The sequence below is a fragment of the Pipra filicauda genome, unplaced genomic scaffold (assembly GCF_003945595.2).
Source record: "Pipra filicauda isolate LSUMZ 115617 unplaced genomic scaffold, ASM394559v2 scaffold648_size187182_pilon, whole genome shotgun sequence".
NCBI lineage: Eukaryota > Metazoa > Chordata > Aves > Passeriformes > Pipridae > Pipra > Pipra filicauda.
The window spans coordinates 53,385-69,355 of record NW_024104807.1 but is presented as its reverse complement, the minus strand read 5'-3'; the positions used below and the strand labels follow the sequence as shown (position 1 = coordinate 69,355).

General features: G+C 56.7%; 1 protein-coding gene across 1 annotated transcript in view; it reads left to right on the top strand.

Annotated features, from left to right (window-relative positions):
- LOC120324669 (zinc finger protein 501-like) overlaps positions 1–8,988 on the top strand; it is a 51,800-nt gene extending 42,812 nt beyond the window's left edge. The window contains exon 3 of the mRNA XM_039388410.1: positions 8,365–8,988. Coding sequence (XP_039244344.1) covers positions 8,365–8,938 — 574 coding nt within the window. The 3' untranslated portion in view covers positions 8,939–8,988. The remainder of the gene's footprint in view (positions 1–8,364) is intronic.
- The last annotated feature ends 6,983 nt before the right edge of the window (positions 8,989–15,971 follow it).

The window sequence follows — 15,971 nt, the reverse complement described above, 5'->3', positions numbered from 1 at the left end:
AGGTTCTTCCTGCCCAAGTCCATCTCTACAACTCACCGGGCATCCTGTGTCCATAAAACCCTCCAAAACACTAAGATTCAGCCTAAAGAAACCCAAACCACCAAGATTCAGGAAAAAAACCCATCAGAAATAGCAAGACGACTTTTACACCCCCCAAACTGCAAAAAGTTGCAATTCAGGTAAAAAATATTCCAAAATATGAAGATTAGCCCAAAACATCTCTCTCAGAAGTTACCCCTCTCTGGTTTCCCTCCTATGGGGTACAGAGAGTCTCCCCTGTCTGGGATGCTGGGAGTTTTGGGGGTCCCAAGGGTCCCTTCTCCTCTGACTCGCTTTCAGGTGCCACATTCCCTGATATTGCCCCTCTCCAGATTCTCCACTTTATTGTCCCAGGGATCCCAGGGGTCCCCACTGTTCAGGCTTCCCCTTCTCCACGCCCCCTATTTCAGGCTCCCGGGGGTCCCAGGGCTCCTCCCTCTCCGTGCTCCCCCCTCCAGGCTGCCGGGGGTCCCCCAGCTCTGGCATCTCCCCGCTCCGCCCTCCACACTCGGCAGCTCCCGGGCTCCACACCCACTCCCAGCACTCCTGGGGGGCCCAAACCCGCTGTGTCCCCCCCATCAGCACCGGGCTGACAATGGAGCCGGCGGGGCCTGACCCAGCAACACCAACCCCCACCATGGGGGGGACCCACATCCCCCCACCCACCACCGAGGCTCTGCCCCCAACCCAGCCCGGCACCCCCAAAAAACACCTCCTGCCCACCCCCAAGAGCACCCAGGGGTGGAGCAGGAACAGCAACAGCGGGAGAACAACGGTTCTCCCATCCCGCAGGTGCCCGGGAAGAGGGAACTCATCCCAAATACCCTGGGGGAAGGGTAGGAGGTCATGACATACTTTAGCTACAAGCACAGATTTCCCTGCACAATCTGCAGTGAGTCAAACTCTGGAGAGAAGATTGTGCCCCATGAATGGGATTGCAGAGGTTCTCTCAGGTCCCCAGCATCAATCAGCAACCAGCAATATACACAAAAGGTCTCTCTGAAGATTTCTGGGGGAGTGTCCTGTAGGGAGGGGACAGTGTCACCCCACCAGGGCGGGGCTGGCAAGTGGGAGGCTGCTCCAGGGGTCTGCAAGAGGCCTCGTGCTCTGCTCGGCCCCAGCACTGGCTGGTACCAACACCCCCGGCTGCCCCCGGCCCTGGGCAGCTCTGCTGCCACAGGCTGTGCCCTCACCGTGGCCCTGCAATGGCCCTGCCTGTCCCTCACCCGGGGCCCTGCCCATGGCCCTGTCCCTTGGCTCTCTCTCTGCCAGCTCAGTGTGGGGCACACGGGCTGGGGGTCCCTCCCAAGCCCCCCGGGCAGCCGGCGTTGGCTGGGGGGATGTGAGGGCTGGGCCTGCTCAGCACAGCCCCGGCCTCGTGCCCAGCGCCTCTTTCCTGACCCCCACAAGACCTTCCCGGCCCCCCCAGGGCTCCCCTGCTGCTGCCTCTGCTCCTGGCCCTGCCTTTGCTGCTCCCTTGGCTGGGGCAGCGGCTGCAGGGGGGGATGGCAGCAGCTTCAGCTCCACGGCACTTCCTGGGGGGAGCTCAGCCCGGGGGGACGGGCAGGGACCTGATGGGGATGGACAGGGGCCCAGCAGGGACAGACAGGGCCTGCAGGGGAAGGCACAGGCACAACCTGGCCCCCCACACTGCCACTGCTGTCTCTGCTCCTCCTTGCAGGCTCCGTGGCCAGGCACAGTTTGTGTTCCTGGGTGCCCACCATCTCAGCACTTGGAGACGCTCAAATCAGCGCCCGCAGCTCTGCAGCAAAGCCCCAGCTCACCTGGCACACAGGGGATGGACACAGCACCTGCTCAGGGATGGGCATTCACAGCTTCTGTCCCTTCCCCACCACGGGGCTCTCCTTCCTCAGCAGCACCTCTGCCTTGCACTTATTCTCAGCCTCACCTCAGGGACAGCTCTGGGCTCACCTCCGCGCCACTTCTCAGCCTCACCTCAGGGCCTGGGCTCAAGGACAGGAACCTGCAGGGAGGGGACATCAGGTGCAAGCTCAGGGCTGCCTGCTTGCACTGCCCTCTGGGCTTCTTTCTCCTTCTACAACCAGCCCAGAACTCAGCCTGCTTTTCTAACACCACACATTTACAGACTAACCTTGCAGATAGATATGGACAGACATCTCTATCCCCCTGGGGATGGAGCCTCAAGCATGTGCTGCCACAGGAATGGCAATCACAGAATCACAGAATCAGCCACGTTGGAAAAGACCTCTGAGATCATCAAGTCCAACCCTGGATCCAACCCCGCCGTGCTTCCCAGACCATGGCACTGAGGCCACATCCACTCTCACCTTCAACACCTCCAGGGACGCTGACTCCACCCCCTCCCTGCCCAGCCCATTCCAAGGCCTGATGACTCTCTTGGGAAAGAATTGCTTCCTAATATCCAACCTAAACCTCCCCTGGCACAGCTCAAGACCCAGCCCTCTTGTCCTACTGCTGCTTCCTGGCAGAACAGCCCCACCCCACCTGGCTCCAACCTCCTGGCAGGGACTTGCAGACAGTCAGGAGGTCTCCCCTGAGCCTCCTCTTCTCCAGCCTCAACACCCCCAGCTCCCTCAGCCTCTCCTCACACCATCTGTGCTCCAGAGCCCTCCTGCCTTCCAGCACATCAACACACCCCCAGCTTGGGGTCACCTGCACATTTGCTGATGAAATGCCTGGTTCTGCAGCAGCTGCAGATGCTCAAGGGGCAGCAGGACCAAGTCAGGGGCCTGAAGGGGCCTGGGGGGCTTTGGGGTCTGGGAGGGTCCTGGGGGAACTGGGGAGGGGCTTTGGGGATTGGGAGTACAAACCAGGACAGACCAGGACAGACCAGGACAGACCAGTACCTCCTCACTGCTCCCCAGATCTCTCCTGGAGCTGGGCCACGTTGTCCTGGGACACCTCAGCCCCCCCCAGTGGCCTCCCAGTACAGCCCAGTGCCCCCAGTACAGCCCACTGTGTTCCTGTCCCAGGGTGCCGGGTGATCCCTCTTTGGGGGGGGGCTGGAAGGGATTTGAGGGGAGGCTGGGGGAGATTTGGGGGGTAGGTTGGATAGGAATTTGGGGGGTTTTGGGGTGCTTTGGGTGCATTTAGGGGAGTTAAAATGGGTTTGGAGGGTACTGGGGCATCAAAGGGATCTATGGGAGGAGGGGATTTAAGGAAAAATGGAGGTTGGGGACATTTAGGGGGGGTTAAAGGGGCTTGGGTGGGGAGGGGCAGCTCCACGAGCAGGTGATTCCTGAGACCCCTCTGGTGTCCCCAAGACCCTCTTGGTGTCCCCAGTTCCACCCTTAACACCCCGAGACCCCCCTGGTGTCTCCAATGTCCCCAGGGCCTCCCCATGGCCCCAACTCTCCCCTTGACATCCCTAATTCCACTGTCCCCAAACCCCTCCCCACTGTCCCCATTGTCCCCAAACCCATCCCTGATGTCCCCAACGCTCCATCTCACCCCAGGAGCCCCCCTCGACCCTCTGACCACAAAAACACACTGCCTCCCACACTCACAGAAAGGCCAAGGGCATCTCGGGACACGTTGGGGACAGTTGGGGGGCTTTGAGAGGCACTGAGTGATTACTGGGGGATACTGGGACACACTGGGGGGAACCAGGGGGCACTGGGAGGGACTGGGGAGTTACTGGGGGATTACCAGGACACACAGGGAGACACTGGCAGGTTACTGGGCCATACTGGGGGTTACTGGGTGCTCACTGCAGGATCACTGGGCCATACTGGGGGGCAGTGGGAGGTCACTGGGATACATTGGGTAGTCACTGAGGGGGTTACTGGGCCATAGTGGGGCTCACTGGGAGGTCACTGGGATATACTGGGGGCACTGGGATCCCCTTATCCGGATGTGGTACATCTCCCCCTGGACTTTTGTGGGCACCCCCAGGACCCCTCCCCTGAGGGCTGGGAGATCCCCTGAACCCCACTGCTGGGCTTTAGGGGACACCTAAAGGGTGTCTTTGTATGCTGAGTCTCTGTATGCTGAGTTTTGGGGGTCTCTGGGGTTCGAGGGGGGAATTGGGATCCCCTTTCCTTGGGGTTGGTCCGCTGGGCTGGCAGAGACATTGTGGTGGGACAGGAAATGGCCTCATAGGAGTTTTAGTTGGCCGTGGCCAGACAGGATTGACACGGGGACTCCATAAAATCCACACAAAACCCCTGAAATTCCCTCAGAAATCCACCTCTGGACCCATCAAAACCTCCTCAAAAACACCCCAAATCCCCTCAGAGACCTCATCTCCCCCCCAGGACACCCTAAGCCCTCTCAGTGACCTGCAAAACCCACCTGGGATCCTCCAGGCCCTTTCAGGGACCCCAAAAACCCCCTCAGGGACCCTCAAAACCGCCTGGGACTCCCTAAATCCCCCTAGAAACCTCCAAAACTCTTTCAAAGACCCTCCCCCCAAAGCCCCCCAGGACCTCCCAATTCCCTCGGAGACTCCAAAACTCCCTCAGGGATTCCCAAACCCCTTCAGGGACCTTCAACCTCCCCCCTAAGTCCCCTCAGGACACCAAACCCCTTCAGAGACCCCTCAAAACCTCCTCAGGGACCCCTAAAAGCCCCTAAGGGACCACAAAACCACAGAACAGCAGAAGAGCTTTCTGTAAAGGAAGAGAGCAAAGAATCTGAGAAGGAGGAGACCAAGGAAAAACTGAAGCAAAGCAATAAAATCATCCTCGCCCTTCCAGTTTTTCCTTCACCTTTTTCTCTCTTTTCCTTTTTTTTAGGGTTCTTTTTTTGGTTGGGAAGTTTTGAATTTTTTTCTCCGAGGGACTTTTTCAGGAATCGAATCACCCTTCCGGGTTCTTGGGAGGCCTCCGGGCCCCGCGGCCCCCGAGAGGGTCCTCCGAACCTCCGAACCCTCCGCGCTAAACCCTCCCGAGCCCTCCAGCCTTTCCCCCCACAGCCGCGCTCCCCGCAGCCCCCGAGGGGATCCCCAGACCCCGCTCTCCCGCACCCCCCGCCTGCACTCAGAGCTCACCGACCGACCCGCCGCCATCACCGATTCCCGGCAGCCCACGCGGCAGGGGCGGGGGCGGGGCTGCGGGGGCGTGGCCGCGCGCTGATTGGCTGCGGCGGCGTTCTCGGAACGCGGTGCGCGCGCAGCCGGGAATCGGTGCTGGCGGCGGGGCCTGCGGTTCGCTCTGAGTGCTGTGAGTCCCCCCGGGGGGGATCGGGAGGTTTAGCGGGGGGGTTCGGGGATAACCGAGGAGGTTTTGAGGGGTCCCTGAGGGAGTTCGGTGTCCTGAGGGGACTCAGGGGGTGGTTGAAGGTTCCTGAAGGGGTTTGGGGGTCTCTGAGGGGGTTTTGGTTTCTGAGGAGATTTGGGGGGTGCCAGGTGGGCTTTGGGGGTCTCTGAGGAGGTTTGGGGGTCCTGGCGGGACCTTTAAGGTGGTTTTGGGGTCTCTAGGGGGTTTACGGGGTCTTAGACGGTCTTGAGGGTCTCTGAGGGGGATTGGGGGGTTTCTGAAGGGGACTGGGGGGTCCCAGGTGGGTTTTGCGGGTCACTGAGAGGGTTTAGAGGGTGCTGGGGAGGGATGAGGTCTCTGAGGGCATTTGAGGGGACCTTGAGAAGGTTTTGATGTGTCGAGGGGGGGATTTCAGGGGGTTTGAAGGCATTTTGGGGGTCCCCTAAAGCCCAGCAGTGGGTCCAGGGGGTCCCCCAGCCCCAAGGGGAGGGGTCCTAGGGATGCTCCCCAAAATCCGGGGGGGGAATGTACCACATCGGGGTAAGGGGATCCCTAGACCCCAGTATATCCCAGTGACTTTCCAGTGACCCCTTCGGTGACCAGCCAGTGTGTCCCAGTGACCTCCCACTGCCCCCCAGGATGGCCCAGTGATCCTGCAGTGAGCACCCAGTAACCCCCAGTATGGCCCAGTAACCTGCCATTGTCTCCCCATGTGTCCTGGTAATCCCCCATTAACCCCCCAGTCCCTCCCAGTGCCCTCCCAGTGTCCCTCAGTTCCCCCCAGTGTGTCCCAGTATCCCCCAATAATCACCCAGGGCCCTGCAAAGCCCCCCAACTCTCCCCAATGTTTCCCCAGATGCCCTTGGCCTTTCTGTGAGCATGGGGTGGGGGGTGTTTTTGTGGTCAGAGGGTCCAGGGGGGCTCCTGGGGTGAGATGGAGGGTTGGGGACATCAGGGATGGGCCTTGGGGACAGTGGGGAGGGGTTTGTGGACAGTGGAATTGGGGGTGCCAGGGGGGAATTAGGGCTATGGGAAGTCCTTGGGAACATTGGAGACACCAGGGGGGCCTCGGGGTGTCAAGGGAGGAACTGGGGACACCAAGAGGGTCTTGGGGACACCAGGAGGGGTCTCAAGACTCACCTGCTCTTGGTGCAGCCCCTCCTCTGCCCGCCCAGGCCTCATTAACTGCTCCCAAATGTCTCCTAACCTCCATTTTCCCTTTAATCCCCTCCCCCCATAGGTACCTCTGACCCCCCAATGTCCCCAAGACCTCTTTTAACTTCCCTAAGGGCACTCAAAACCCCCAAATCCCCATCCAAACTCCTCAGATCCCCCCAAATCTTCCCCAGCCCCCCCTCAAATCACTTCCAACCCCCCCCAAAGAGGGATCAGCTGGCACCCTGGGACAGGAACACAGTGGGCTGTACTGGGGGCACTGGGCTGTACTGGGAGGGCACTGGGGGGGGCTGAGGTGTCCCAGGACAACGTGGCCCAGCTCCAGGAGAGATCTGGGGAGCAGTGAGGAGGTACTGGTCTGTACTGGTCTGTACTGGTCTGTCCTGGTTTGTACCCCCAATCCCCAAAGCCCCTCCCCAGCTCCCCCAGGACCCTCCCGCTCCCCAAAGCCCCCCAGGCCCCCCCAGGCCCCTGACTTGGTCCTGCTGCCCCTTGAGCATCTCCAGCTCCTGCAGAACCAGGCATTTCTTTGCTCCCCACAGGGTCCTTCCCACACCCAGAATGGAATCTGGAGGCAGCAGGATGTGCACAGGGCTCCCATTTCCTACAGTGCAAAGGGGCTGCAGGGAATGATTCCCCTGCTCTTGCAAATCTGCCAAAACCTGCAGGGCACAGAAGGGGGAGCTTCAGGAATTTGCTGGCCTTGGGAGTGGAACCAACAGGGTATAGAGAGGAACATATCCCTCAAATACAATCTCTGTGCATACACAATATCTGTCTGGACAGGCAGATAAAGCAATAATCAGATATATTCTGTATCATATATATGGCAGTCCTTCATCCCTGAATGAGCTCGTTCATCCCAGGAAAAATTAAGTTTTATTTCCATGGAAGGAGGTTTTTCCCATGTTAACACCGTTTTAGTTCCAAACCAATTTCTTCATTTCCTCCTCCCAGTTTACCTGAAGGACACTGACAGGGGCCATGGACACTGACAGGGATCACAGAGTTTGTCCCTTGGCCATACAGCTCCTGTTGTTTGGCAGCACAGGAGAGGTTAATTAGAACCCAGGCTCCAATTGCAGGGTACGCCTTGAAGATGAGCTTGAAATCAAACAACTCTCCTGCTGGATGGTTAAATTCAGTCCCCATCACCTTTTCATGGGCTGAATCTTCATACTTTGGAGTATTTTTTAGCTGAATCTCAACTTTTTGCAGTTTGGGGTGGCGAGGGTCTTCTTGCTATTTCTGAGGGGTTTTTGCCTGAATCTGGGTGGTGGTTTGAGTTTTTCTAGGCTGAATCTTGGTGTTTTGGAGGTTTTAATGGACACAGGATGCCCGGTGAGTTTAAGAGATGGACTTGGGCAGGAGGAACCCCCAAGCCAACGCACTCAGCCCTTGTTTTCCCCCCATCAGGATTTGTCCTTCCCAAAGCTTGGTCGGATGGAGGAGGAGGCTGCGAGGAAGAGGAAGATGCCTTGGTCCCCCCAGGCAGGTGAGGAGGAAGTCAGTGTCCCTTTGGGCGGGTGTTGTGCTGGCTCTGTCAGCCGAGCATGGCCCCGGCTGCAGGACAACCCCGCTGGCGCCGCCGTCCTGCCGGGGCCGGAGTTGGGGGGATGTCCTTGGCCTTCCCTGTGGGCCGGAGGCAAATCCCCTGCCTGTCCTTCTTGCTTCCTGCCCCAGGCCCCGAGGTGAGGACGGAGAGCCCGGAGGACAAATCCCCCCGTGAGACCCTGGTGGGAGAGGCCGTTTTGAAGGGCTCCCCGGCGCAGGAAGGCACCGGGGAGGAAAAGGGCCGGAGATCCCCCCGCAGGAGGGGCTCCAAAGCCATCCCAGGGTGCTCTGAGGAGGAAAGAGCCAGCCTGTGCCGGGAAGGTGGCTGGAGCTTGAGGGAGAGCTCTGAGCTGGTGGTCCCTGAGCAGCCTCTAAGCAGAGAGAAGCCCTTCAGGTGCTTGGAATGTGGGAAGAGCTTCAAGAACAGCTCCCACCTGATCCGACACCAGCAGATCCACACTGGGGCACGTCCCTACGCGTGTGAGGAATGTGGGAAGAGCTTCAACCAGAGCTTCCACCTGTTCAAACACCAGCGTGTCCACACTGGGGAATGGCCCTACATGTGTAATGATTGTGGGAAGAGTTTCAGGAACAGCTCCAACCTGATCCGACACCAGCACATCCACACTGGGGAACGGCCCCACACATGTGGGGAATGTGGGAAGAGCTTCAGTGACAGCTCCAGCCTCCGCACCCACCAGCTCATCCACACTAGGGAACAGCCCTACAAGTGCTTGGAATGTGGGAAGAGGTTTAAGACCAGCTTCAGTCTCCTCCTGCACGAGCGGACGCACACGGATGAGAGGCCCTTTCACTGCACCGACTGTGGGAAGGGCTTCAAGCACAACTACCACCTCATCACCCACCAGCGCATCCACACTGGAGAGAGGCCCTACAAGTGTGAGGAGTGTGGGAAGAGCTTCCCCCACAGCTCTACCTTGACCAATCACCAACGGACCCACCAGTAAGGGAAGCCCTACCAGTGCCCCGACTGCGGGAAGAGCTTCGGCCGCTGCTTCCACCCCGAATGAACCCCCTGATGGTGAGGCAACCCCTGGACTCCAGTGACTGTCAGTCCATCCCTTTCAACCACAAAGGACCAGTCCCCTTTCCCAGGGGCAACTTCTTCCAACAGAACCCTTCCTGTGTGTGGGGTGTGTGTGGAGATTCCTGCCTTGGCTGGGACCCCTCCAAGGTCACTGCTGGAGGCTGAGAGCAGAGATCTCCCCCTGAGCGTTGGTCTGGGGGAGTTCCATCCATCTCTAATTAAGAATTCTTGCTTTTGTGCCAGCTTGAGTAGAATTGCTTCAACAATTGCTTTAGTGTAGAGCACTGTCCTATCTTATCCTGTACTCCTGGTAGTTTTAGTGTTTATCTTGTGCAGTAAATAATTCTGATGAAGATCTTTTGTCTGATCATTTGTAACCCTAAATAATTCACTTCCCTCAATTGATCTGATTTGCCATCATTAAAACCTGGGGGACAAAAGTGGTTCAGTCACACCTCTGTAATTCCTCTAAATTAAACTGTTGGCATAATGCAAGGCTGAGATTGGATCCAGCAGCCCCCAGCACCCCACAGGAAGTTGGGAGCTCATGGGGCCAACCCCCTTTTCAAGCCTCCCTGTGCCCAAAGACCCCCATGGGAACATTGGACGTGCCAGACCACCCCCCCTTTTCCACCCTTCTCCCTGTTCCTCCCACTTTTCCATTGTCCTTTCAATCCCGAATTTCCCCCCAAATAGTTTTGGGCTCCCACCCTCCTACTTTTTACCCCCTCTCCTGTGGGTGCTGAAGGAGAAAATGAGGCTGCACACACAGAGTTCCATTGCGGGACTTGTCCTCCCATCTTTCCGGCGTCCCCCTTTCATTGGGGTTCCTTTGGAAACAGCGCCTGGGCTTTGTCTTTTAGTCCACTGGAATTCCCAGCATGGCCCCAAAGCAGGGCCCTGATCCCAGATATTCCCCTCCCCTCATGTGCTGGCTGTGTTCAGCCACCAGACAAAAACACAGGCTGCCATGCAGAGCGTTCCAAGTGGTTTCCACTTTGGAAAACAGCACTCTCTGGATGGAAAACACCAGTCAAGGCCAAAACACTCCTTTTGGATCTTGATTAACTGAATGCAGCTGCTGCTGCCTTTTGTTGTTCCCACAGAAATTCTCAGGGTTCCTTTGCTTCCAGGAGGCCCCACATGTCCCAATGGCCCCTGGATTCCATGAACTTCCACAGTCTCCAAAGGTTCCTTTAGTTCCATGGGGCCCTGCAGTCCCAAAATGCCCTTTGGATTCTCGGAGATTTCCCATTGTCCCAGGGTCCCTTGTGCTTCAGAAGGAGCTGCAGTGGGACAGTGGCCCCTTGGTTCCGTGAGCTCTGCAGTGTTCCAGGAATCCTTGGGTTCCAGGAGAGCCTGCAGTTTCACAAGGAGCACTTGAATGCAGGAGGTTCTGCAGGGTCCCAATGGCCCCTGGATTCTGGGAGGTTCAGAAATATCTCCGGGCTCCCTTGGTTCCAGGAGGACACACATGTCACCAGGAACCCTTGGTTCCAGGAGGTTTGACAGTGTCCCAGAATTCCTTTGATTTCACGAGACCCTGGATTGTCCCAATGGCCTCCTGATTCCATCAGCCCCCTCAATGTCCCAATGGTCCCTTGGTTCCATGAGTTTCTGCAGCGTCCCAGGGTTCCTTTTGTTCCATGGGGACCTGCAGTGTCACAGTGGGCCCTGAATTCCCTGAGTTTTCCCAGGGTGACAGTGCTGCCTTGATTCCATGAGATTGCCCAGTGTCCCAGGGCTCCTTTGGCTCCAGAAGGCCCTGCAGTGTCCCAATGGTCCTTGGTTCCATGAGGTTCCACCATGTCCTTGCTGGAACATGTGTGGCTGTAATGCTGCCCCACCTGCAGAGCTGCCTCCAGCTCTGGGCTCCAGCACAGGAAGGACATGGACCTGTTGGAGCGAGTGCAGAGGGGAGCAGCAAGAGGATCAGAGGGATGGAGCAGCTCTGCTGTGAGGAAAGGCTGAGAGAACTGGGATTGTTGAGGCTGGAGAAGAGAAGGCTTTGGAGTGACCTAATTGTGGCCTTGCAGTGCCTGAAGGGAGCCAACAGGAAAGATGGAGAGAGACTTTGGACAAGGGCCTGGAGTGACAGGACAAGGGGCAGTGGCTTCACACGGATAGAGGGAAGAGTTCCAGGAGGCAGTAGGAAGGAAATCTTGAATCTGAGGGTGCTGAGATGCTCTTTAAGGCCCCTCCCAAGCCAAAGCATCCCATGATTGTGGGACTGGTGGGTGAGGTGGTGGTTGGAGCCGTCTGGGGCACAGGGACCCAAAATGAGGGAGTTTTCCATTGTGGGGGAAGGAAGGAGGGGGCAGCAGAACTGACCCCTTGGACACCTGGCAGGCAGGCTTTGGCTGGAAGCTGGTGATGGGGAGCTGAGTGAAGCCCCCACAATGCAGGAGGAAATGGTCAGTGACCTGCTCTGCCAGTGAGACCCCCCAAGTGCCTGGGTCCACATGGGATGCAGCCAAGAGTCCTGAGGGAGCTGGAGAAAGAGCTGGCCAAGCCACTCTCACTCATTCCCCAGCAGTGCTGCACAACTGCACAAGTCCCAGCTGACTGGCAACAAGCACATGTGATGCCCATCCCCAGGAAGGGCCAAAAGGAGCATCTGGGGAACTTCTGGCCTGTCCCATTGACCTCAGGACCAGGGAAGTCCATGCAGGAGATCCTCCTCAGTGCCATCCCATGGCAGGGGCAGGACAACCAGGGGATCAGGCCCAGCCAGCGTGGGGTTGGGAAAGGCAGGTCCTGCCTGACCAACCTCATCTCCTTCTCTGACAAAGGACCCGCTCAGCAGCTGAGGGAAAGGCTGGGGATGTGTCTCTGTGGAATTCCAGAAAGCCTTTGGCACCATCTCCCCCAGCATCTCCTGCACAAACTGGCTGCTCATGGCTTGCCCGGGGAACTGTTTGCTGGGTGACAAAGTGTCTGATGGCCCAGGGAGTGGTGGGGAATGGAAGGAAATCCAGGTTGGGCCGGTCACTAGTGGGGTTCCCAAGGGCTCAGGGTTGGGGCTGATCCTGTTTCACATCGTTCTTGATGATCTGGGCCAGGGGATCGAGTGCCCCCTCAGGAAAGTCGTGGACAACACCATGTTGGGTGTGAGTGTGGATGTGCTGGAGGGCAGGAAGGCTCTGCAGAGGGATCTGGACAGGCTGGATCAATAAGGCCAAGTGTCAGGGCCTGCCCTTGGCTCCCAACAACCCCCTGGAACGCTCCAGGCTGGGGGCAGAGGGGCTGGAGAGCTGCTCAGCAGGAAGGGACTTGGGGGTGCTGCTTGACAGGGGCTGGATATGAGGCAGAGTGTGCCCAGGGGGGCAAGAAGGCCAAGGGCATGGTGGCCTTTGTGGAGAAGAGTGTGGCCAGCAGGAGCAGAGAACTGATTGCCCCTCTGTGCTGGGCACTGGGGAGGCCCCACCTGGAGTGCTGTGTCCAGTTGTGGCCCCTCAGTGCCAAAAGGCCCTTGAGGGGCTGGAGCGTGTCCAGAGAAGGGAACGGAGCTGGGGAAGGCTCTGGAAAACATGTCTGCTGAGGGACGGCTGAGGGAACTGGGCTTGTTGAGTGTGGAGAAGGGGAGGCTCAGGGGGGACCTCATTGCTCTCTGCAATGACCTCAAAGGAGGTTTTAGTGGGGTGGGGCTTGGTCTCTTCTGCCAAGTCTATAGTGAAAGGTTGTGAGGGAATGACCTTAAATTGCTATGGGCAAGGTTCATATTAGATATTAAAGAAACCTTTTTCCCCTGAGAGAGTGTTCAGGCATTGGAACAAGTAGCCCAGGGAGGTGGTGCAGGAAGTGTTCAGATGTTGGGCTGACCTTGGCTGGACACCATGTGCCCTCCCAGCCACTCTATCACTCCCCTTCCCAGCGGGACAGGGGAGAGAGTAAGGTGGAAAAAAAAAAATAGTGAGTTAAGGCAGTTTATTTAAAGCAAAGCGATGCTTGTGCACACAGAAGCCAAAGACAGCAGGGTTTGTTCTCTGCTTCCCAGGAGCAGCCATGGTGGGCCACTCCTGAGGAGCAGGGCTTGGGTCCGCGGGACGGTTCCTCAGCAGGCAGCCATCAGACAATGAATGCCCCCCTCCTGCTCCCTGCCTCAGCTTTTAGAGCTGAGCTGACCTCCCATGGGCTGCAATGTCCCTTGGCTCAGTTGGGCTCAGCTGGCCTACTTGGGTCCCCTGCCAGGCTCTTGCCCTCAGCTAAGGAAGGAATGTCCCAGTGTTGGTGCTGTGCTCAGCAGGGGCCAAAACACTGGGGTGTTCTCAACCCCCTTCCAGCTGCCAATGCCAAGCCCAGCCCTGGGAGGGCTGCTGTGGGGAACTGAACTGCAGCTCAGCCAGACCCAACCCAAATATCTATGGCACATATTCTATAGAATCCATCCTTAGGTGTTGTATGATAGATCTATAAGATATTACAAATAATAAGTAAGAATAAGGCAAGTGTCCTCCTTAGGGACACACACACACAGCCCCCAAACTCCTGCCTGGGTTTGTTCCCTGGGGGTCTCTGCAGCAGCAAGCACAGCCCCACACTGACTGCTCTGGGCTGTGCAGGCATTTGTGGTTCTGCCTGTCTCACACACCCCCCAACCTTGGGATGGATCTGGATGTCACTGGATATGATGTCACAGGAAGGATGTGATGTTATCAGGGAACTGTGATGTCACAGGGAGGATGTGATGTTATGGGGATTATATGATATCACAGGAGAGGTGTTATGTCATACGATGGATGTGATGTTATAGAGGAGATGTGATGTCACAGGGAGGATGTGATGTCACAGGGGAGCACGTGATATCACAAGGGAGGACGTGACATCACAGGGGAGGTGTGATGTAACATGATGGTTGTGATGCCATAGGGGAGAATGTGATGTCATGGGGAGGTGTGATGTCATAGGGAAGCTGTGATGTCACGTGGAGGACATGACATCACAGGGATGATATCTCAGAAGAGGTGCAATGTCATATGATGGATGTGACGTCATAGGGGAAATGTGATGTGACAGAAACAATGTGATGTCACTGGGCAGGTGTGATGTCATTGGGGAGCTGTGATGTCATATGATAGATGTGATGTCATAAGGGACCTCTGATGTCACATGATGAATGTGATGTCATAGGGAGCTGTGACATCACAGGAGAGCTGTGATGTCACAGGAGAACTGTGATGTCACAGGGGAGGCCGTAACGTCACAGGGATTATATAACAGGAGAGAGGATGAGATCACAGGAGAGATGTGATGTCATATGATGGATGTGATGTCATAGAGGACCCTTGATGTCAAAACAAGGATGTGATGTCACAGGGGAGGTGTGATGTCACAGGGAGTATGTGATGTCACAGACGAGTATGGGATGTCACGGGGAGGTGTGATGTCATACGGGAGCTGTGATGTCATGGGAGTGTTGTGACGTCATGGGGAGGATGTGATGTCACAGGAGAGCTGTGATGTCATGGGGAGGTGTGATGTCATATTATGGTTGTGACATCATATGGGAGATGTGATGTCACAACAAGGATGTGATGGTACAGTGGAGATGTGATGTCATGGGGAGGATGTGATGTCAGAGGAGAAAGACGTGATGTCTTTGGGGAACTGTGATGTCACAGGGAGGACGTGATGTCAGCGGGGAGGATGTGATGTCACAGGAGAGGCGTGATGTCACAGGGGATGATGTGATGTCACAGGGCAGGTGTGATTTCACAGGGGAGCTGTGATGTCCCAGGGGATGTGTGATGTCACAGGAAGGATGTGATTTCATGAGGGAGCTGTGATGTCACAGGGGAGGATGTGACATCACAGGGATGATGTGATATCATAGGAGAAGTGTGATGTCATATGGTGGATGTGACCTCATAGGGGAAATGTGATATCACAGGAAGAATGTGATGACACAGGGTAGGTATGTTGTCAGAGGGATGATAGGATATCACAGGAGATGGATGTGATGTCATAGGGGAGATGTGATGTCACAACAAGGATGTGATGTCACAGGGGAGATGTGATGTCATATGATGGACGTGTTGTCAGACAAACAATGATGTCACAACAAGGATGTGATATCACAAGGGAGATGTGATGTCACAACAAGGATGGGATGTCACAGGAGAGGTGTGATGTCATAGGGGAGCTGTGATGTCATATTATGGTTGTGACGTCACGGGGGAACTGTGATGTCACAAAGAGGATTTGATGTCACGGGGAGGATGTGATGTCGTATGGGAGCTGTGATGTCACAGGGAGGTTGTGATATCACAGGGATGCTATGATATCACGGAAGAGATGTGATGTCATATGATGGTTGTGATGTCATAGAGGAGCCTTGATATCACAATAAGGATGTGATGTCACGGGGAGGATGTGATGTCACGGGGAGGGTGTGATGTCACAGGGCAGCTGTGATGTCATATGGGAGCTGTGATGTCATGGGGAGTATGTGATGTCAAGTGTGCGGGGTCGACCACGAGAACTTTGCTTTTCCCTGCACGGAGGGTTTGTCACCGGGCGCACATGGACTGGGAGAACTTTGCCTGCCGGAGCCGCTCTCCCTGCACCGCCAGGAAGAGCAGGGACCGCATCGCCCCGGCCGCAGCGGCGCAGAGGCTGCTCGGGAGGTGACAGTGTGCTAGAGGGAGCTGCCCACTCGCTGTCCTCACTGCCTGCACAGCGCAGGGCTGGGGGGAATTGAGCCAGGCAGGAAAAGGGAATGGCGGAGATCCCACGGTGCTGAAATGATCCGGGAAGCAGCAAACAGCCTGGCTGGGGGAGCACAGTTTGGGAAGGGAGTGCAGGGAAAACCCACTGTGATGTTCTGGGGTAAATAACAGAAAATAAACAGAGGAGGGTCCCCTTTCAGATATGATTTATAGATCAGTGCACTGTGTATAGTGTAAGATAGCTTCAGAAATGTAAGAATGCAGTTTCTACAGCTTTTACTACAG